General features: G+C 51.4%; 1 protein-coding gene across 2 annotated transcripts in view; it reads right to left on the bottom strand.

The window, feature by feature from the left end:
- Positions 1-23,945, bottom strand: part of LOC123759363 (uncharacterized) — a 159,669-nt gene that overhangs the window by 38,400 nt on the left and 97,324 nt on the right. For both annotated transcript variants that reach the window (XR_011230173.1, XM_045744313.2), the window contains exon 2: positions 17,920-20,316. Coding sequence is in view for 1 of the 2 variants with exons in the window: in XM_045744313.2 (XP_045600269.2) it covers positions 17,921-20,002 (2,082 nt within the window). In the remaining variant the exon portion in view is untranslated. The remainder of the gene's footprint in view (positions 1-17,919; positions 20,317-23,945) is intronic.

The raw sequence follows: 23,945 nt of genomic DNA, 5'->3' as shown, positions 1-23,945 counted from the left end.
CTACAGGGTGTCCCACTAGCCTGGCACCACACTACAGGGTGTCCCACTAGCCTGGCACCACACTACAGGGTGTCCCACAAGTCTGGCACCACACCTACAGGGTGTCCCACAAGCCTGGCACCACACTACAGGGTGGTATGGTGGCACCACACCTACAGGGTGTCCCACAAGCCTGGCACCACACCTACAGGGTGTCCCACAAGCCTGGCACCACACTACAGGGTGGTATGGTGGCACCACACTGCTACTATGCGTTACTGACCTTAAAACACTGACCAAGTGCGGAGTAAGATATAATATCTCTATCGTCTAAGTTGCAAGAATAACCTGAGTGGTGTTACCTAGATTGTACGTGATTGATGGGGTTCTGGGAGTTGTTCTACTCCCCAAGCCCGGCCCGGGGCCCAGGCTCGACTAGTGAGAGCTTGGTCCAACAGGCTGTGTTGCTTGAAGCCAATATGTTCGGCCATCCCAGGAACACAATTGTTTGATTGTATGCGGGTCATATTGACTGTTCAGTATTTGTATCGTCTCCGTGCGGATTGTCTAGCGGTTTTTAAATCTTACAATATTCCGTATTTGGGGCCTTTGTAAACTCCGGAATGTGTGTGTGAAAATACCCGCATACATACAAAGGCGTATCAAATTGTCGCCAAACACACAACTGGTTTTGTTTACCAATAGTAAACTTGAATATGTTTCCATACCCGATGCTGCTCTATCACCAGGGAAGTACAAATTTATCTGGATATTTGTCAAATGTAAATATGCATATATTTCTTGCATCTAAATTCACTTTTTCCCCACATTCAAAGGACTCCATTGGCTCATGGAATGTCTCAAAATAGTCGCTCTCTTGATCACCGTGTCTCCTGCTCTCTCTCCAATAAATTTATATTTCTTAATTTATTTTATTTCTTAGTCTTAATGGCTTGGCGCTCCCTGATAATTCCCTACCTCATACCTCTCGCCTCACCTCAATTATTCTCTACAATCTTTTGCATCGCCTACGACGCAGACCTTGCACTTGCTTATAGTCAATATCTTGCTTATGAATAAGTGCTTATGTGACATTCTAATTTAGTGAATATTTGAGTTTACCTTGAAATGCTGAATAGAAAGCCACAACCTAACCTAACCTTCTTAGTATGTTAAGATATTACAATTAGTACTAAACCTATACCTATATTGATATTACAGTTATATAACAATAATACAAAACTAAAATATTTAAAGAAATTGTAAAGTAACTCAGGATATTGCCAAATTCTGTATAAAATCTCTATTGTTTAATAAAACTGAGAGGACAAGTTAGTGCCTTGAAAAAATATGGCTTGGAATATGTCGCATATGTACTTATTTATAAACGAAATAGTAACTATAAGCAATAAGTCATACATGTGCTGTTTTGTGCGAGAGCGGGTTGCTGAAGAAGGTCTCTGGGGCCAGATTCACGAAGCAGTTACGCAAGTACTTACGAACGCGTACATCTTTCCTCAACCTTTGACGGCTTTGGTTACATTTATTAAACAGTTTACAAGTATGAAAACTTGCCAATCAACTGCTGTTATTGTTAGAAACAGCCTCCTGGTGCTTCGGAGCTCATTAACTGTTTAATAATTGTAAACAAAGCCGCCAAAGATTGAGAAAAGATATACAGGTTCGTAAGTGTTTGCGTAACTTCTTCGTGAATCTGGCCCCAGGAAGTTATTCTACTCCCCTAGCCCAGCCTGAGGCCACAACACATTAAAGCCGAAGAAATACAAGGAAATTCTTGCACCCAGTACGGGTGGTGAACAAGTACTATGCTCTGTAAGAAGCTACGGAAGCCACCTCCATCCACAACTTTTAAGGCCTGTTACGAACGCCCAAAAAAAACTAAATTAAAACGCACCTTCCTGCTATAGCTGTGTACAAGCTGACAGGGGTACAAGAGCTTGATCTAACTTCCCCGTAGTCTCTCTAAGCACTGGTAGGTAGCCACCACCCCACCCCTCCCAAAGAGGAATGGACGTCAAACTTGGTGAAACTACTGCAGGTGTTTTGATGACATGGGGAGGTGTTGACAATGACACTCGCACACGTCCAATACGTCTCTCCACAGCCTGTGGAAAGCCTGCGGGGCTGGCGGAGAGAAGCAGACACCAGCCCACGAGACGTTCAGCTACTGGACACCAGCCCACGAGACGTTCAGCTACTGGACACCAGCCCACGAGACGTTCAGCTACTGGACACCAGCCCACGAGACGTTCAGCTACTGGACACCAGCCCACGAGACGTTCAGCTACTGGACACCAGCCCACGAGACGTTCAGCTACTGGACACCAGCCCACGAGACGTTCAGCTACTGGACACCAGCCCACGAGACGTTCAGCTACTGGACACCAGCCCACGAGACGTTCAGCTACTCTAGACACCAGCCCACGAAGCATTCAGCTACTGGACACCAGCCCACGAGGCACTCAGCGGTCTCACGCAGTTTGCAGGCGGGTATGTAGTTTATACTGGACATCGGAGGGAGTATTTTGCTATCAGGACAAAGGGCCTGTTAGCCCACTAAGGCAGCAGCGAGGCTCGAGGTGTCAACTGCCGTAGAGGCGGCGGGAGATCAGCGCCGCAAGCAGCCGCAGAACCAACTTGGCTGACCCACTTTACCGCAGTGGCGGCCTCAGGCTACACGCGCACCCCCTCCACCCCCCCCCCCATCACCTTAACACACCCGGACACACACACACACCAGGTGTGTGTATATAGTATACACACACACACACACACACACACACACACACACACATTATATATATCAATAAATACTACTACTATACTATGTGGAATACTGGCCACAAGCCACCCAGGCGACGACATCACTATCGACAATCCTGAACATGTAAAAGACCTGCGCGCTCTCTCTCTCTCTCCCGCTCAGTGAACACATCTGGACCACTACACAGAATCGAGCGTCCATTTCTAGGTAATAAACTTGAACTTTTCATGTATAGAACCGAACCCAGAGACTTGCTGATGTCTCGCGTGTGTTATGACAGCTTTCGACTCATCCAATTTCGGTGTCAATGTTAATTTTGACCGCGCAAGCTTCCTACGCGGGATGTAATGATGACTAAGTTTGTTCAACGGGAGAGAGAGACAAAGCTCTGATGGCGGTGCGGGGGCTGTCGCGCGGGGCGGTGCGAGGAGCACAATAAGCTACTGTTCTCAGGACGAGCTGCAGGTGCACGTACACGCGTGTGCGCGCGCGTGAAAGGTGCAGGGAAAAAGGAGGGGGGGGGGGGGGTGGGGAAGGGAGTGAGCTCCTGGCCAGGACCATCCGGCCCCGGGGCCCGAGGTGAGGCGGGCTCTGGAGGTGGACAGTAATGCCTGTCATTAGGCGCGCGGAGGAGAGGTGCTGGAAGGTAATTGAAGACTGTCGAGTTGTACCCCTCTCTAGGCGAGGGATAGGACGCTCCTGCTGGTGTGGTCACTATCCCCCCCCTTGAGAGGGGGACGGGGAGAGGCAATACTCCTGTTGGTTGGTTTGGTCACACACTCCAGAGAGGGGGAGGGGTGGGGGACGGTCCAGTTGACGAGGGGGGGGGGTCACTTTCCCCACCGGGTGGAGGGAACGCTCCTATTGGCCACTTTTTCCCCAGGGGGGGAGACGGAATGCTCCTGAATGTGGTCACTTTTCCCTAGGGTTATGGTGGGGGGGGGGGTATGTTCCCGCTGGAGGGTCACTCTCTCCCCCCTGGGGAAGGTGATCTACCCTAAATAAGCATGTTGTTGTTTTAGATTCAGCTACTCGGAGCAGTAAGTTCCAAGTAGCACGGGCTATGGCGAGCCCGTAAAAAAACATAAGCAATCCTAGGCGTCACATATGCAATCTCAGCGGGTAGAGAGAACGAGGTTCCCCCGGAGACGAACCTTGAACCTATGTGAGGTACAATGGGGAAAAAAATAAAAGCATGAATACTGAATAAATGCAGCATACCTGAGTGAAACGAGAAATAAATGCAGCATACCTGAGTGAAACGAGAAATAAATGCAGCATACCTGAGTGAAACGAGAAATAAATGCAGCATACCTGAGTGAAACGAGAAACAAAACGGAGCAAGCAGTGGGGAAGGGATTGACAGTAAACGCGACTAGTAAGGATAAAATGTTAAACCAGACTAGATAAAAAGATGTACTTTCAAATGCAGGATAACAAAAAATAGAGAGAGACAGACAGACATCATTAGGTCCAAGTTCGCGGAGACTCCGGTCAAATCGGTTCACATTCTCCAGCAAGTTGGTGTGAGGCTTGCCAAATGAGGCTGAACACTCTGGAGTATGAGATCCGAATCTAGTTCTATCTTGGCAAAGAATGTGGAATTTTCAGAGAAGCAGCATTATATACACCTGGATTTACAAGATCTCAAACAAGAATAGGTTCAGCGCCCTTGTACGTACACACACACACACACACACACACACACACACACACACACACACACACACACACACGTGTCAGTGTTCATTATCTACCAATAAAATTTGCGACTGAAGACAGAATTGCAAGGGTCATGATGCACTCAGGTTCAAGATCACAAGACATTCAGGGTCAAAATACCAGAACTTGCCATGGTTTAGGGTAGAGGTTCTGAACCCGGGGAAGAGGGGAGGGGAGAGACATTTTAGGGTTTCTGGGGGAGAGGGGGGGGGGGGTTTGGGACGACACACCCAACCTATTGGAATATCGATCTTACTACAAGCTACAACTCCACATATTGTGCATAATTTACAAGTCTATCACACTTTATTGTATGTCACGACTTAAATTTAAAATTACAGATATTTAACATTTTCTGGAAATATTAATTTTTGGTTTAATTTGTATATCAATTTCTCTGGGAAAGGGAGGAATACCATGGTGACATATGGTGAAAAGGGAGGAAGAGAAATAGCAGGTCGAGAACCACAGGTTTAGGGAGAGATGGCCACGTGCTCCACATGTACACCTTTCCTTAGGAAGATTAACATTGGCAATCCCCAGCATGACTGCGAAGTGTGGTGGTGGGGGGGGGGGGGAGAATGAGTGCACGAGTGAGCAATGGTAACTGCGTGCTGTAGTATGGGAGTGTAATGTGCACACGCACACGCGTTCTGAAGCGTGCGTTCTCAACACTTCACACCAATATACAAAGATATACGTCACAAGGGCCCCCCCCCCCACCTACTGCAGATACAATATACAACTGGGATTTAAACCTGAAGGTGTATGATCGCCCACGGGGCCGGCCAGTCCACCACGCTGGTCCGGAGCTCACATGACACTTCCGAACAAAAAACTAATCGAATGAGAGCGCTTGTAAATTATAATAGGTGGGGGGTAGGAGGTAGGGGGCGGGCGGAGGTCCGGGTCTAGTCTACCTGTTCGTAATCACTACACATTCCCTGTCTGTCCAAGTGGGACGGGGGTCACGTCCCCTCCGTGGGAAGTGACGGGTGCGCCACCCCAAGTTCCCACACACGGCCCTGAAGCAGCAGGCCCTGTCCCACACCGCCTCAAAATAACCCAGAAAAATAACCTAAAATAACCCAAAATAACCTAAAATAACCCAGTCGGGTTATTTTATTTTGTGTTATTTCTGAGGTCTCCCTTGACCCATCCACCCGGGGGGGGGGGGCTGGGGGGCTCACATTAACCTCAGCTTCTTTATAATATCATCAGCCTCATCACCTAAACGAGACCTAAATTTGCCACTAATACCATTGCCTCGTTACAGGTCGCCGCCCTGCCATTACCTCGTTAAGGCTGCCCCCTCCCCCCTCCCAAATCGTAAAATTACGTGATTTGTTCGTGTTCGTTCGAGTTCTCCCTCTCTCTCTCTCTCTCTCTCTCTGATCCTGCTTCCGGACCTTGACAACAAGTCACCTAATATTGATTCTATTGATGGGGAGAGGGTGCCTGGGGTGTGTGTGGTGGTGGGGAGAGGGTGCTTGAGGGTGTGTGTGGTGGTGGGGAGAGGGTGCCTGGGGTGTGTGTGGTGGTGGGGAGAGGGTGCCTGGGGTGTGTGTGGTGGTGGGGAGAGGGTGCCTGGGGTGTGTGTGGTGGTGGGGAGAGGGTGCCTGGGGTGTGTGTGGTGGTGGGGAGAGGGTGCTTGGGGTGTGTGTGGTGGTGGGGAGAGGGTGCTTGAGGGTGTGTGTGGTGGTGGGGAGAGGGTGCTTGAGGGTGTGTGTGGTGGTGGGGAGAGGGTGCTTGAGGGTGTGGATGGTGGTGGGGAGAGGGTGCTTGAGGGTGTGTGTGGTGGTGGGGAGAGGGTGCCTGGGGTGTGTGTGGTGGTGGGGAGAGGGTGCTTGAGGGTGTGTGTGGTGGTGGGGAGAGGGTGCTTGAGGGTGTGTGTGGTGGTGGGGAGAGGGTGCCTGGGGTGTGTGTGGTGGTGGGGAGAGGGTGCCTGGGGTGTGTGTGGTGGTGGTGAGAGGGTGCCTGGGGTGTGTGTGGTGGTGGGGAGAGGGTGCCTGGGGTGTGTGTGGTGGTGGGGAGAGGGTGCTTGAGGGTGTGTGTGGTGGTGGGGAGAGGGTGCCTGGGGTGTGTGTGGTGGTGGGGAGAGGGTGCCTGGGGTGTGTGTGGTGGTGGGGAGAGGGTGCCTGGGGTGTGTGTGGTGGTGGGGAGAGGGTGCCTGGGGTGTGTGTGGTGGTGGGGAGAGGGTGCCTGGGGTGTGTGTGGTGGTGGGGAGAGGGTGCCTGGGGTGTGTGTGGTGGTGGGGAGAGGGTGCCTGGGGTGTGTGTGGTGGTGGGGAGAGGGTGCTTGAGGGTGTGTGTGGTGGTGGGGAGAGGGTGCTTGAGGGTGTGTGTGGTGGTGGGGAGAGGGTGCTTGAGGGTGTGTGTGGTGGTGGGGAGAGGGTGCTTGAGGGTGTGTGTGGTGGTGGGGAGAGGGTGCCTGGGGTGTGTGTGGTGGTGGGGAGAGGGTGCTTGAGGGTGTGTGTGGTGGTGGGGAGAGGGTGCTTGAGGGTGTGTGTGGTGGTGGGGAGAGGGTGCTTGAGGGTGTGTGTGGTGGTGGGGAGAGGGTGCCTGGGGTGTGTGTGGTGGTGGGGAGAGGGTGCTTGAGGGTGTGTGTGGTGGTGGGGAGAGGGTGCCTGGGGTGTGTGTGGTGGTGGGGAGAGGGTGCTTGAGGGTGTGTGTGGTGGTGGGGAGAGGGTGCCTGGGGTGTGTGTGGTGGTGGGGAGAGGGTGCTTGAGGGTGTGGATGGTGGTGGGGGAGACCTCGGTAGGGGGGAAGAGGGGGGGGGGGGAAGTGGCTATAGCTGGCATACCCCCTGTGGCTTACCTGTGACGGGTCTCGTGAGTAACCGCAATCTTACAGCCCAGCCCGTGACGAGGCTATTCCGGTGATGACCTGATCAGCGAGACCATTACTGACAGCGTCCCGCACGCCCACATATCCATCACAACCAGGCTGCTAAGGTACTTCCTGCAGTAACCTGTCTAAGTCCCTCTTAAAAACTTTAACTTATTTCCTGGAACTCCTGGAACTTATATTCCAGGAATATTTCCCATTAGTTGCTGGATGAGAAGTTGAAGGGTTACGGATCACTAATGTGCGACGTGTTCTCTGTGGCGCCTCTACTCTCCATAGAATATAATGCTCAGGAGAAAGCACCGTTGTTGATGTTATAGATTCAGCTACTGGGAACAAAAAGTTCCAAGTAGCACGGGCTGCGGTGAGCCCGTAGTGGACTTACCTGGCACAGGAGCGGAGCTGTAACTTGAGAAAGCACCAAGCCATTACGACTATATAGCACTGGGAAGGGGTCAGGATAAGGAGTTGGGATGAGACGGGGGTGGGGGGAAGGAATGGTACCAACCACTTATGAACAGTCGGGGATTGAACGCCGACCTGCATGAAGCGAGACCGTCGCTCTACCGTCCAGCCCAAGTGGTTGGGTACTCTCCATAGAGTATTCTGTACTTCTTACCATCTACCTTGTGGCGGCTCCGAGGATCAATGTCCCCCACGGCCCGCTCACCAGGCCTCCTGGTTAGTCATCTGATCAGCCAGGTTGTTATAACCACATATTTCTTTCCAATTTGATTATCATCAAGCGACCAAGAATTGTTTTCAACACTCTCTGCAGTGTTCAAGAGCGAACTGGATAAACACCTCCCAAAGGATACCAGATCAACCAGGCTGTGATTCACACGTCAGGCTGCGAGCAGCCGCGTCCATAACAGCTTGGTTGATCATATCACTAACCTGGGAAACAGGCCGCGGAGACAAGGATCCTCGAAGCCAACACAAGGTAAACACAAGGCAAGTGGATTACCTCAGTTAGCTCAGTCGATTAAGGGAGCCGGTCGGCCGAGCGGACAGCACGATGGACTTGTGATCCTGTGGTCCCGGGTTCGATCCCGGGCGCCGGCGAGAAACAACGGGCAGAGTTTCTTTCACCCTATGCCCCTGTTACCTAGCAGTAAAATAGGTACCTGGGTGTTAGTCAGCTGTCACGGGCTGCTTCCTGGGGGTGGAGGCCTGGTCGAGGACCGGGCCGCGGGGACACTAAAGCCCCAAAATCATCTCAAGATAACCTCAAGATAGCCTCTGGGATCCTCTCGGACGCAGGTTCGAACCCTCGTCACGGCCCTTGTGGATTTGTTTACAAGGCAAGTGGTTATTTTATCATGCAGATTAGGAACCTGACCTTCCAGTAGTTGTCATGTGTACCTCCCGTGATGCCTCTCTCGTCTCCGTGTCAGGAAGTATGTTCCGAGCGGCCTCAAGACAGTTCAAATAATTTAGGTTGCTATACTGCGTCTATGAGCCCCGCAGACTGATTGATAAAGATTAAGCCACCCAAGAGGTGGCACGGGCATGAATAGCCCGTAAGTGGTACCCGCAGACTGTCTTTGTATAGCTTCTGTAGTGGACATCTGGCCAGCCTGAAGCTAGGGGGGGGGGGAGGTACAGGCAGTGAGGAGGGAGGTGCTACAGCCGAGACTGATCAAGATTACGCCACCCCGAGAGGTGGCACGGGCATGAGTATCCCGTATTACAGCCGGGGTAGCATCACGTGACCTCGGGTGACCCCCATCTTTGTCATTACGTGACCTCGGTTGACCCCATTCCCGGTCATTACGTGACGTCAGGTGACCCGGTCCTGTCCCGGTCATCACGCGACCTCGACAGGAACAGATGGGGGGAAGAGGGGGGTTAAAAGGGGGGGGGGGAAGGGGGAGGAGTGGGAGCAAAAATGAGATATCCGAGAAGATAGATAAAGCAGTTCACTCCTCCCCCCTTACGTCGCCACATTATTTTCTTCTTTCTTACAGCAGTTCATCATCTTCATTCCTCTCCTACTCTTCCTTCAGTTCCTCCTCCCCCCTTCTCTCCTCTCATCTTCTCTTAATACACCGTCCGGGTTCACCGACTCCTGCACCAACACCAATATTGACACGCTACCCTCACGCCCCCCCCCCCCCCCACCACTTTCACGACCCCCCCACCCTCCCCCCTCTCATTTTCTTCTCCATCACATCAACGACCAAACCCCCCTACCCCCTCCCTCTGACCCCGCTTGCACTACTTCACGACCCTCCCCTCCACCCCCCTCCTCATCTCGCCTGACCTCCACCCCCCCCCCCCACACACACACTACAACCATTCTACACCATATTATGCTCACGCTGGAATATCACAGCGTGACGAGGCCCCAACCCCCACCCCAACACCATACAACTAGGTGAGTGTACACAGCCAGAGTACACAGCTTCTGAACTGCCAAAAATGTTTCTGACACAGTACCACTCAAGAGACTTCGGCATGAAGCCTGAGATGCAGGCTGGAATAAATGTTAGAGCACTGACAGGATAAAGAAAGTACCTAACAGACAGGAGTCAGAAAGTCCAAGTGCGGAGCGCTTGACTGGCGTAAGGTATCAAATGGCAGCTAGTAAGGCGGGGTACAAGAGCTAAAGCTTCATCCTGCAGACAAATACAGGTAATCTTATGGGAGCCAAAGAAAAATACTGTCGCTTCGTTGATGATACTGAGCAGCAGCAGTGGTGCCACGCCAGTTTGGAGGAGGAGGAAGGGAAGAAGGAGGAAGGGAAGAAGGAGGAAGGGAAGAAGGGTCATCACCAGACAAGACTCCGCTACCCGTCTGACCCAGCAGCATTACTCCCTCACCTGGTCACTGCCCCCACCACACCCACCCTTGCCCCCTCTTCCAATCCCCCCTTCCTCTCACTCTACAAGCAAGAGTCCTCGGCTGTCTGTGTGTGTGTGTGTGTCACTCTCACTCCTCTTCCCCCCCCCCCTCCCACTCATCATTTTCACGAGCCTCGGGACCTGGTCAACCACACTGGCACACACACACACACACACACACTGCAGGCACACCACTCATCATGGGGGTCAAGGCCACCTGCCTCAAGTAGGTATTATGTAGTTTCCTGTGAGCTACTTGACTTATTTGTATAACCTGATCATTTTTCAGCGGTATAGCGAGCAGCATTTCCTTGCTCTGGGACCTTCGACACTTAGTTACGTTCGTCCCACACGTGTCCGGAGACCTGGTCAATATGTCTCACACGTGTTCGGAGACCTGGATCATGTGTCCCACACGTGTCCGGAGACCTGGTTCATGTGTCCCACACGTGTCAGGAGACCTGGTTCATGTGTCCCACACGTGTCCGGAAACCTGGTTCATGTGTCCCACACGTGTCCGGAGACCTGGTTCATGTGTCCCACACGTGTCCGGAGACCTGGTTCATGTGTCCCACACGTGTCCGCGGGCTTCTACTGGACACCCGTTATGCACAGGCTGTGAAACTGTGCACAGGAAACTTGTGCACAGTTTCCCGGTTGATGTGGGCTGTCCTAAGGTCTTCACAACCTCTTTTGCGCGCCCTTTGCTCCCGTAAGAGCTGCGCCCTAATACATCTTCCCAGAGAATCTTGGGAGACGAGCCGGAGAGATCCTGCCACTTCCGGCGCTTCTCTAGTCCTACCCTCAAGCTAACGCACTAAAGTGAAGACAAAAAATAAGATTGTTTGCCCCCTTGCAGAGACTGCGTGCACTGCCTGCAGCTTGTCTTAAAATTGGCGAGGTGTGGGAAGTGCTGGGAGTAAAGTGTTCTACACTACCTCCACGGTGTAATGAGTTCACGGTCGTCGTGGCGGCGGCGGCGGCGGCGGCCAAGTGTGTACGCCACACAGAACAGTCATTCAACCAGGTTGCAGTGTCTGATGGGATCATCTGTATATGAGAATCGTAATTTAAATGATCTTAAAAGAACCGTGTTGGGAACACGGAAGGAATACAAATGTTTGCTGTTGCGTGCACAGAGTGAGTGAGTGAGTGAGTGAGTGAGTGAGTGAGTGAGTGAGTGAGTGAGTGAGTGAGTGAGTGAGTGAGTGAGTGAGTGAGTGAGTGAGTGAGTGAGTGAGTGAGTGAGTGAGTGAGTGAGTGAGTGAGTGAGTGAGTGAGTGAGTGAGTGAGTGAGCGAGCGAGCGAGCATGCAAACGCGCATGCCAGTTGTGTGCGTGCATGTTTTTTTTGTTTTTGTTTTTTAGTAGGGATAATCCTGCGCGGGCCCTAAGCCTCTGGCTGGCCCACTAAGTGTTGCTTGTTTCTGTTTTACTTGGGCGGAGTGTGAGTATTTATGACTCATATGGTCGCTTCAGTTAAGATTTTGTCCCACGTGTTTAACAACTTCTTCTGCTCTGTTGAATCTAAGTTGAAGTCTTAATGGGTTTGTAACTGTGCACTGTGTTAGATAATGTTCCAGTGGTCTGTTGTGGTTGTAACTGTGCACTGTGTTAGATAATGTTCCAGTGGTCTGTTGTGGTTGTAACTGTGCACTGTGTTAGATAATGTTCCAGTGGTCTGTCGGGCATTTCTCCACAGTGTTGACATTTCCTCTCATCTTCCGGAACCTGTAAGCCTATTTCACATGCACATGGGTATCCAAGCCTGATGCGATGTAAGTGTACTTCTGTTGTTCTACTGCTCTTTCATCAAAATAAGTGGTTCATAATTGGTTGAATTCTTGTACCAACCCGCAGATCCTGATGTTGCAACTGCTGTGTTGTGGTCACTGTACATCTTTTGCATTGCTCTGTTTCTAATTACTTTCTTAATCTGTGATAGACTGTGTGGTATGTAAATGTCTACAGTTCCTCTCTTAGTTGCAAGTTTTGCAGCTGCGTTGCGTGTGGGTAGGTTGGTTGATACCTGGTTGATGGGGTTCTGGGAGTTGTTTTACTCCCCAAGCCCGGCCCGAGGCCAGGCTTGACTTGTGAGAGTTTGGTCCACTCTCTCTCTTGGTACTCTCTCTTTGGTTGGGTGTTGCCACAGCCTACACAGACGCAGGTGCGTGCGACCACACTCACCGCTCTCATTACCGGAGTCTTCGCGGTTAACCGGGCTCCAGAAATTACTCAATATGTGATTATTTTGTTGTTGTCTGACCTTTCAACTGGTTCATAGCGAGCGTGAATTCAGATTATTCAGACTATTCAGATTAAATCAGAAATAATAATAATCAGAAAGATTATATTCAGAATAATCAGATTATTCTGATTCAATTTTCATGTTGGCTTACGAGCTACCTGTCCCCCCCCCTCCCTCCTCCCCCCTACAATGGCAAGTTATGCCAACCTGTCCTCACACTTAACGCCCCTCAGTACTGACGGTATCAACCCAAGTGTTCAAATTCCGACGCTTTGGTGAAATAAGAAGCACCGAGATATTTACGCTTCCTCAGACTAGCGAGCATCGTCCTCGCTACAGCAGGGAGGACGGTGTAGGAACGAACGTTTCACGTGAGGCAAAAGCACTTGAAATTTAACGTTCGTCACAGATAATTGATAGAAATCTTAAACGAGGTATATTAGTATATCTTCCTGACCCACAGCCCCTTCTCCTTGACCTCCATCCTTCTCCTTGACACCTCCACCCTTCTTCCTGACTCTACTGTGAGCCAAAACTTTAAAAAAATAAGAATTACGAAAGTCTGGACAATTTTGACCAACGCCCCCCCCGCCCTCGAGCAGGAACAGCACTATCATTACCCCTGGGAAGCGTCCTGACAGTGAAGGGTACTTCACGGCTGCCGACGACGACGGCGCGGAATAAGTGGCACTATTACGGGTGAGGGAGAGAAGTGGCACTATCAGGGGTTGGGGGAGAAAGTGATACTATTTAGGAAAGAAAACTAAGAGTGGGTTGGGGGGGAAAAAAAAGTGGAATTTACCATATTATTCCCATAGAGGGCGTAGACTATATAATATTGGGTGGTAATGTGTGTGTGTGGCCTTGAGATTGGCCGGGGGTAGTGGTGATGGCCCGGGGGGAGGGAAGACCTTGTCCAGCGGCGGCCCCCAGGCCGTGTTTACTGCAGAGATTCCCAGCACCCAAGGGCGTCTCACTCCAACTGGCGTCCCCCAGGGTGGTGTGGTGCGCCTTCACACTTCCCCCTCCTCCTTACACACACACACACACGCACACACACACACAGGGCTGTGAAGGTTTCAGTGACTACATAGCAGGTACTGTAACAAATGGAGGGAAAAAAATTATAGTCGCAGTCATATATAATCCACCACCAAATGACAGAAGACCTAGACAGGAATATGATAGAAACAACATGGCCACCATTAACATAATAGAAAGAGCAGCTTCTGTTGCTAGCAGGAATGGATCTGGACTACTAATTATGCGAGACTTCAACCATGGGAAGATAGATTGGAACAGAGACCCGCATGGAGGACCAGAAACATGGAGAGCTAAGCTGCTGGACGTGGCAACAAGAAACTTTCTAAGCCAGCATACCAAAGAGCCAACAAGAATGAGAGGAGAAGATGAACCAGCAATGCTTGATTTGATATTTACCCTAAATGAATGGGATATAAGGGAAGTTAAGATGGAAGCGCCCTTGGGAATGAGTGACCACAGTGTATTGAACTTTGAGTACCTGGTAGAGCTAGGACTTATCTCCCCCCAAAAAGAACTAGGAATCAAAAGGCTGGCATACCGAAAGGGGAATTATGAACAGATGAGAAGTTTCCTAAGTGAAATACCTTGGGACACAGACCTCAGAGACAAGTCTGTACAGGGTATGATGGACTATGTTACCCAAAAGTGTCAGGAGGCAGTAAACAGGTTCATCCCGGCCCAAAGGGAAAAATCCGAGAAGCAACAGAAGAATCCATGGTATAATAGGGCATGTATGGAAGCGAAGAAACTGAACAAAAAGGCGTGGAGGAACTTCCGGAATAACAGAACACCAGAAAGCAGGGAGAGATACCAGAGAACCAGAAATGAGTACGTCAGGGTGAGAAGAGAAGCAGAGAAAAATTTTGAAAATGATATAGCAAACAAAGCCAAGACCGAACCAAAGCTACTCCACAGTCACATCAGAAGGAAAACAACAGTGAAAGAACAGGTATTGAAACTTAGAACAGGCGAGGACAGGTATACAGAGAATGACAGAGAGGTGTGTGAGGAACTCAACAAGAGGTTCCAGGAGGTCTTCACAATAGAACAGGGCGAGGTCACTGTGCTAGAAGAAAGGGAGGTAAACCAGGCGGCCTTGGAGGAGTTCGAAATTACGAGAGAGGAGGTCAAGAGACACCTGCTGGATCTGGATGTTAGAAAGGCGGTTGGTCCAGATGGGATCTCACCATGGGTACTGAAAGAGTGTGCAGAGGCACTTTGCTTGCCACTCTCCATAGTGTATAGTAAATCACTAGAGACGGGAGACCTACCAGAAATATGGAAGACGGCGAATGTGGTCCCAATATACAAAAAGGGCGACAGACAAGAGGCACTGAACTACAGGCCAGTGTCCTTGACTTGTATACCATGCAAGGTGATGGAGAAGATCGTGAGAAAAAACCTGGTAACACATCTGGAGAGAAGGGACTTCGTGACAAATCGCCAACATGGATTCAGGGAGGGTAAATCTTGCCTTACAGGCTTGATAGAATTCTACGATCAGGTGACACAGATTAAGCAAGAAAGAGAGGGCTGGGCGGACTGCATTTTCTTGGATTGTCGGAAAGCCTTTGACACAGTACCGCATAAGAGGCTGGTACATAAGCTGGAGAGACAGGCAGGTGTAGCTGGTAAGGTGCTCCAGTGGATAAGGGAGTATCTAAGCAATAGGAAGCAGAGAGTTACGGTGAGGGGTGAGACCTCCGATTGGCGTGAAGTCACCAGTGGAGTCCCACAGGGCTCTGTACTCGGTCCTATCTTGTTTCTGATATATGTAAATGATCTCCCGGAGGGTATCGATTCATTTCTCTCAATGTTTGCGGACGATGCTAAAATTATGAGAAGGATTAAAACAGAAGAGGACTGTTTGAGGCTTCAAGAAGACCTAGACAAGCTGAAGGAATGGTCGAACAAATGGTTGTTAGAGTTTAACCCAACCAAATGTAATGTAATGAAGATAGGTGTAGGGAGCAGGAGGCCAGATACAAGGTATCATCTGGGAGAGGAAATTCTTCAGGAGTCAGAGAAGGAAAAAGACTTGGGGGTTGATATCACGCCAGACCTGTCTCCTGCAGCACATATCAAGCGGATAACATCAGCGGCATATGCCAGGCTGGCCAACATACGAACGGCATTCAGAAACTTGTGTAAAGAATCATTCAGAACTTTGTATACCACATATGTCAGGCCAATCCTGGAGTATGCAACCCCAGCATGGAGTCCATATCTAGTCAAGGATAAGACTAAACTGGAAAAGGTTCAAAGGTTTGCCACCAGACTAGTACCCGAGCTGAGAGGTATGAGCTACGAGGAGAGACTACGGGAATTAAACCTCACTTCGCTGGAAGACAGAAGAGTTAGGGGGGACATGATCACCACATTCAAGATTCTGAAGGGGATTGATAGGGTAGATAAAGACAGTCTATTTAACACAAGGGGAACACGCACAAGGGGACACAGGTGGAAACTGAGTGCCCAAATGAGCCACAGAGATATTAGAAAGAACTTTTTTAGTGTCAGAGTGGTTGACAAATGGAATGCATTAGGGGGTGATGTGGTGGAGGCTCACTCCATACACAGCTTCAAGTGTAGATATGACAGAGCCCGATAGGCTCAGGAATCTGTACACCTGTTGATTGACGGTTGAGAGGCGGGACCAAAGAGCCAGAGCTCAACCCCCGCAAACACAACTAGGTGAGTACAACTAGGTGAGTACACACACACACACACACACACAAACTCTGGGGGGGGGGAACACCTGGGAGGCGGCGGCGAGCGATGCCAGTATCGTTGTTTACATAATATTTATTGGTCGAATTTTCTTTTGAGAGTTATCGCGTTATCTTGCTTGATGCAAATGCTGCCTTGTGGTAGTGGACGGGGGAGGGGGGTTGTGGCTGGGTGGGGGGTGATACTTGCAGTTACACAAGAGCCTGGCGGCTCCCGTGACGCATGCGGCCTGGCGGCTCCCGTGACGCATGCGGCCTGGCGGCTCCCGTGACGCATGCGGCCTGGCGGCTCCCGTGACGCATGCGGCCTGGCGGCTCCCGGGACGCATGCGGCCTGGCGGCTCCCGGGACGCATGCGGCCTGGCGGCTCCCGTGACGGCCACCATCCCAGGCTATCATACTGGAACACAGCCACAAAGCACGAGCCAATTAGCACTATAGCGACCCGAGGCGTGATCAATAGCCACGACAGTCTAATGGACCACACTGAGCCGCACCTTAATTATTTCCAAATTAATATTCGTTTTTTATTTCCTTCCCAAGCACCAGCTGGCTCTGGCCACACAGGGCCGGGGGCCACCAGCTGGCTCTGGCCACACAGGGCCGGGGGCACCAGCTTGCTCTGGCCACACAGGGCCGGGGGCACCAGCTGGCTCTGGCCACACAGGGCCGGGGGCCACCAGCTGGCTCTGGCCACACAGGGCCGGGGGGCACCAGCTGGCTCTGGCCACACAGGGCCGGGGCCACCAGCTGGCTCTGGCCACACAGGGCCGGGGGCACCAGCTGGCTCTGGCCACACAGGGCCGGGGGCACCAGCTGGCTCTGGCCACACAGGGCCGGGGGGCACCAGCTGGCTCTGGCCACACAGGGCCGGGGGGCACCAGCTGGCTCTGGCCACACAGGGCCGGGGGGCACCAGCTGGCTCTGGCCACACAGGGCCGGGGGGCACCAGCTGGCTCTGGCCCACACAGGGCCGGGGCCACCAGCTGGCTCTGGCCACACAGGGCCGGGGGCCACCAGCTGTATTTTTTGTTTACTTGTTTACATTTGCAAGACTTATTACGTATAATTTCTAAAAGTCTTAACTTTGCAAAAAAAAAAAAAGTAACTGCTCCGAGAATGGTGATAGGCGGGTCGGGGTCCAGCCCCCAGGCCCATGATATGGCAATTTACACTAACTGACACCCTCGCTAAATATCAGACTCCGTCCGCACTCTGATTCGTTTCGCATATTTGCTAAGTAACGATGAAGCGCTAGTTTCTCTGGCGTAGTTTATTGACGAAGACCGTTTAGTGAAAATGGTTACAGGGATGAGAGGGAAGGTGAAGGGCAGAGAAGCTGGTGGAAGAGAGCAAGAGAAGGGAAGGTAGTGGAAGAGAGAGTGAAGGTGCAGATGGTTAAAGTGATGAAGATAGTGCACAGTGAAGATGTGACCACTGTCATCTGAGGAGCGCAAAGCGCCCTCTCCAGTATCACATTGAACCAAAAATATTTAAATCACCTAGCGGGGGCAAGGGGGAGGGGGGGGGGCGAAAGGGGGAGCCCTGGCACTCACCTGGACTAGACTCGAGGCCAAATGACCTTACCTTATCGTTAAGCTGGCCCAGGATTTGCGAAATAAAATAATAAAGGTGTGTATAACACAGGAAAATGACTAGGCATGTATTCCGCGTTATGGCCGGCGCCAGCATGCACCTTCACTGGGGACCATGGCACTAACCTCATAAGTAGAGCGTCCCTATCTTCTTCTGGGAGGCGAGGAGTCTGGAGGTGGCGGCGAGCATGGCTGGCGTCTCGCGGGCGTGGCGGTACACGCCGGGCTCCAGCCGCAGCTTCCTCTCCGCCTCCAGCAGCGCCCGAGTCGTCCCGCTCAGTCCCAGGGAGTCCCCGGGGGCTCCTCGACCGTCCCACACCAGGTTCGTCAGGCTCTTGGGCCGCGTCAACTTCCGGCTCCGTTTTTCTGGCAATTTGGCCTTGATGGCTGCCGAGCCTCCGGAGTCTGCAGAGCCCTTCCCGCCAGAGGTGCTGGAGTCCAGCGTGTCGAAGTCCATGGCCAGGTTGGTGAGGGACTTGTAGCGCAGCTTGAAGAGTGGCGACGGTGACGACCCGCCTCCCACGGGGCCCACGCCGCCCCCGGGACCCACGCTGCCCACCTCCATCAGCGCTTCCTTCACCGGCGACGCTGACTTGTGTCGGAAGACCCGTGTCTTCTGCGCCCTCTGCTGCGACGCCTTCACGAACAGTTTGTTATTGTTTGGCTTATTCTCCTGCAGCGGTGTGACAGGTGACGACAGCTGCCCGGGGGACTGTTGCTGAGGCTGCTGCACTTGCTGTTGCTGCTGCTGCTGCTGCGGCAGGCTCCCGCCTTTCTTTTCGTCTGATTTTCTTGTACGCTTCTCAACCCTGCGCTCTGCTGCGCGGTCCAAGGCGGCAGATATGAGCGCTGGATGGACAGAGGGCGACAGCTTCTCGTAAGGTCGCTGGTCACCTCGACGTGTTGGGATGGTCTCTATGGGCGGCGGCGTCGGTCTGACGTCGGCCCTCTCTGGCGACACGGGCGGGGGCGGGTGTTGTCTGCGGCTGGGGGCAGAGTGGTCCTCGCTGGCGTAGGGAGACTTGATGTGTTTCGGCAGCGGTGCGAAGCCTCGGACGTAGTCGTAGATCTGATCGATCTCGTCGTAGTCGTCAGGAGCGTTGTCGCCGCCGGCCGATTTGGTCTCGGGAGGACTTTTGGTGCGGTGGTGCGGTCTGTGATGGTTGTGGTGGTGGTGGTGCTTGTGGCGGTGCTTGTTCTGGTCTGGCCAGTTAGAAAAGCGGGGATCCCGCATGCCACCTTTGTTGCCCATTGACACGTCATAAACGTGTATCCTGTCTGCCACCTCCTGCAGGAGGGATGTAGCACGTTCACACAGCCTCAAAAATTCTTTCGTCTTCTCCACCTGGTCAGCGTTGCGGGCGTGCGCCAGCTTGAGCGGGGCTGCGGGAGGGAGCAGAATGAGCGGCGTGTCCTTCCCGAGAGGTAACGCCGCCAGCGGCTCCTCTGAGAAAGCAGCAAAAAGTCTGAGTTCCGGAAGGAACTGAGCTGCGGCCTTGGCCCCGACGGGCGGGCGGCCGTGCACCATGCGGACCATCAGCGGCAGCCGCTTGTTGAGCAGGTTACGGATGCTGTGCACGCCGCTGATGTTGTCTTCCTTGGCTATGGCAGAAAACTTTCCTCGGGAATCATAAGGAAGATAGACATTTTGTCCCGCTTGGTCGAAGCAACGGAGGAAACGGTGTTGATTTTTGCCGTTGTTCTTGGAGCCGATGACTTCACCCACCAAGACCAGCGTCTCGCCCGCCTGCACCGCCCGGGACTTGTCGGTGATGGTGTCGACATCGTCCGACCGCGAGACATACGCCTTCATGTTCTCCCGCACGAGGGCGGAGTCCGGGAAGCGCTTGGCCAGCTCGGCCACACTCTCCATGCAGCGCACTGCGCGTCCGTCCTCACTCAAGATCTCGAAGAAGCCGTCGTAAGTCTCTGGGATGATTAACTTCGGGCCGACGGGAACGACGCGTCGTCCTTCCTTGAACTTGACGCACTGGGCGGCGATGCGGAGTCCACGCCCCGCGGACAGCAGGAGGAGGGTGGAGGCCAGGCCTGGATTGGCCAAGGAAGGTACACCCACGCCCAGGTACTGACCTTTGATGACCTTCGCCAGTTGAGGCAGAGGGCCGCGGGCAGCCACCTCCCTCACGTAGGAGCCTTCATCTCCCCACTGCACCGCCCCGACCACTGCGCCCACGTCGCTCGAACTCATCTTCCTGGGCGGCGGTCACACCCCACCATCACACACGCCCACACGCCAGCCCCACGCCCCAACACTGGACCTCAACACGCCCACACCTATGAACTCTCACACGTTGGACCCCTAACGTCCAACTGTATCTCTCGTGTCAATATCCGGTTTTAAAGAAGCTTGTTAAGTATCACATCAGTGTTTTATATATATAGTGGCCACTGCAAGTCTAGTGAGGCGAGGCAACACCTTGCACTGGGGCGGGCACTATGTCACGTAACACACACGGCAGCCGACGTCGTCACCCTCATGTTGTCGACCAGCTGCGAGTCCACCTGAAACAAGAACGAAACAGGTTAGCTAGCAAAAATGAACAGGCAAGAATAGGTCACACCCTTACATCATGACGAACACACAATACCCAACACGAGCTCCTTTAAATATCCAGAGTCGCTTTACTGGCTATTAAAAAAAGTGCCGTATGTTGTTGTTGTTAAAGATTCGCTACATGGAACAAAAAGTTCCAAGTAACAAGGGCTATGGTGAGCCCGTAGATAGTTATAAGTGCCGTAGCTCTAATCAAGACAAGTTACAGCCCCGCTCCTGTGCCAGGTAAGTTCACTACGGGCTCACCATAGCCCGTGCTACTTGCGCAACTTTTTGTTCCCAGAAGCTGAATCTTAAAACAACAACAATCTAATCAGGAAGAAATGCTGTAATACTGTTTAAGTCTGCTCTAAGATCTGGGGAATACAACGGGTGGTGACCCACTGTCAACTTCGACCCACACCCTCAAGTCTTAACAACACTGTGTTACAGATCAAATACACTACAGAGGCGCAGAGGTCAGAACGGGAATCATTATGACTCGCAACTATAGTTCACACTTTTCTTTCTTTGCATATATAATTAATTATTTAATTTACTCTCACTCACTCTCCCTCCCTCCACACCCCCCCCCACAAGTGTGGTATTACATGCTTGGTGTCAGAGAGAGAGAAAGAAAGTGTGTGTGTGTGTGTGTGTGTGTGTGTGTGTGTGTGTGTGTGTGTGTGTGTGGCACTGTGCTGTGTAGTCTGCGGGATTGTTTGTACACACACACACACACACACACACACACACACACACACACACACACAGGAGGCTGTGTGTGTGGAGGCTGACTCCGGCTGTGTGGTGGAGGCTGACTCCATACACAGTTTCAAATGTAGGTATGATAGAGCCCAGTAGGCTCAGGAATCTGTACACCAGTTGATTGACAGTTGAGAGGCGGGACCAAAGAGCCAAAGCTCAACCCCCGCAAGCACAATTAGGTGAGTACAATTAGGTGAGTACACACACACACACACACACACACACACACACACACACACACACACACACACACACACACACACACACACACACACACACTCGCTTTGTATGTAAATGTTCCTTTCTAAAACAACACAGCTCCACTTCTGTGTATCCTTATAATACACGTTTGTACTCTCAGTCGCTCACTAACTCGCACATGTTTCTGTATTTAATTTAGTCTTCCCCAAACGAAGCCCCTCGACGCCTTGGGTTTACCTGGCGGCGGCCCCACGAGTCTTGCTCAGCACACAGCACTTCACTTCTCGCTCAAGTGCGGCCCAGCGGCCAGATTCACGAAGCAATTACGCAAGTACTTACGAACCTGTACATCTTTCCTCAATCTTTGACGGCTTTGTTTACATTTATTAAACAGTTTACAAGAATGAAAACTTCCCAATCAACTGTTGTTATTGTTATAATCAGCCTCCTGGTGCTTCGGAGCTCATTAACTGTTTAATAACGGTAAACAAAGCAGCCAAAGATTGTGGAAAGATGTACACGTTCGTAAGTACTTGCGTAACTGCTTCGTGAATCTGGCCCCCAAACTTCTAAATGCAAGGTTGCCCCCATGAAGCCTTGAAAGTAGGATTGTGAGCCAAAGCTATAAATATTAGGACAGAGAATTGAAATGTCAATACAGCTTCCATGTTCCTAGAACTTCAGAAATCAGCAGCCTTGATGAGGACTTCCATTAATCTATATATACAAGATAAAATATCCGAATTTAATTCCTGTCCCTACCTGTCCTCATCACAATCGACTTGAGAATGGTCCAGGACGGACCGAAACGTCGTCGTCTCTTCAATTTCTAGTGTGTGGTCTGGTCATCATAAAATATCCGTCCGTCCGTCTGAGTCTGTCTGTCAAAAGTTGGAGGTCAGATGCTTGGGTTAACCTTGCTCAACTATGCAGGAGAACTGGTCTGAGGTACGGGACGGACATAGGCTCATGCCGGCTAAGTCAAGTCAAATACTTTAAAAATATATTAGCGTTTAGAAACCCCCCTAATCTCCCCCGTGCAATTTTCATGGAGTCAAGTGAGAAATATTTAGTGTTTTTTTAATAGTTTTTTCAGTGTATATTTATATAAACAAAAAATTCTGAAGGAGAAAATAGGGAGGACGAAGTGAAGAACCAAGAAAGAGGGAGAAGGGGAGAGGGAAGGGGTGGGGGGGGAGAAAACACACACACACACACACACACACACACACACACACACACACACACACACACACACACACACACACACACACACACACACACACACACACACCAACCACAAGAGTGACGTCACTCCATACAAAATAAACCAAACACTTGCCAAATCAAAACAAAAAGGAAAAAAAGAAAATTCAATTAAGGTTACCTTTGTGTTGTGGAGTAACGTCCAGGAACCAGGTTTAAGGGTCGCCTGGACCTTCCAGGAACCAGGTTTAAGGGTCGCCTGGACCTTCCTGGAACTAAGGTGAAGCATTACCTGGTATGAGCAGCTGGCTCGATTGACTTGGCCCAGGGAAGCAAACTCTAATCACATCACATGAATTTATTGTATGCAAGAATGTGTTGCTGGCCGGGGCTGTGTGGGAGGGAGGCATGAATGAGGGAGGCATGAGGGAGAGGGGTCACGAGGGAGAGGGGTCACGAGGGAGAGGGGTCACGAGGGAGAGGGGTCACGAGGGAGAGGGGTCACGAGGGAGAGGGGTCACGAGGGAGAGGGGTCACGAGGGAGAGGGGTCACGAGGGAGAGGGGGAATGAGGGAGAGGGGGAATGAGGGAGAGGGGGAATGAGGGAGAGGGGGAATGAGGGAGAGGGGTAGAGGATAGAGGCAAGTATTGACGTAACACACAACCTCAAATGAAATACAATGCTCCAAACGACCATATTCCCCAACATGCAGATGGTGTTACCCTGAGGACCACCATACCCTGCCCCCCTCCCCCCCAATAGGAGGCACTCGAGCTCAATATGGGGCTCTAACCACGAGGTCAGGAGGGGTCAAGCACTCTCTTATTAACGATCGCTATTCCAATACCACCTCCACTTTAATGACTATGATTGGTGGAAAAAGATGACACGTCACCTGGAGCCAATCATCGCAACCACCTCAAACCATTAGTCAAGTGTTCGCTAGTCCATTGTTACACGGGACTCTCAACTGATTATATCGTAACCTTTCTCGAACAAGTGCTTCACTCACTTCCTAAATCAACAAATGTCCTCATCAACAATCCGGCCGCCAAACCTTTTATTAATGGATGAAACGGGTTTATACATGACTCAACGGATGATGTTCGAACACTTCTCGAACAAGTGCTTCGCTGACGATCTCTATTCGAATCCAGCCCGTCCTCCAAACAAAGATCTAAAAGTGATTCCATGCACCCGCCAAACCCCCTGTTTATGAATGAAAAGCTGTTTACACACGACTCACAATTGCTGACGTTCGAACATATCCGGAACAAGTGCTTCACTGACGAATTTTGTTCGAACCACAACGCTATAAATGCTTCACCCACGTACTACAAATACAAATAATCACCAACAGAACCTAAACACCTAACCTAACCTAACCTATGCCTATATATGCACAATATGCTATTATAATAT

This window comes from Procambarus clarkii, chromosome 32, assembly GCF_040958095.1.
Source record: "Procambarus clarkii isolate CNS0578487 chromosome 32, FALCON_Pclarkii_2.0, whole genome shotgun sequence".
NCBI lineage: Eukaryota > Metazoa > Arthropoda > Malacostraca > Decapoda > Cambaridae > Procambarus > Procambarus clarkii.
Note: the sequence above shows the minus strand (reverse complement) of the source record. Positions and strands in the feature narration are given on the sequence as shown.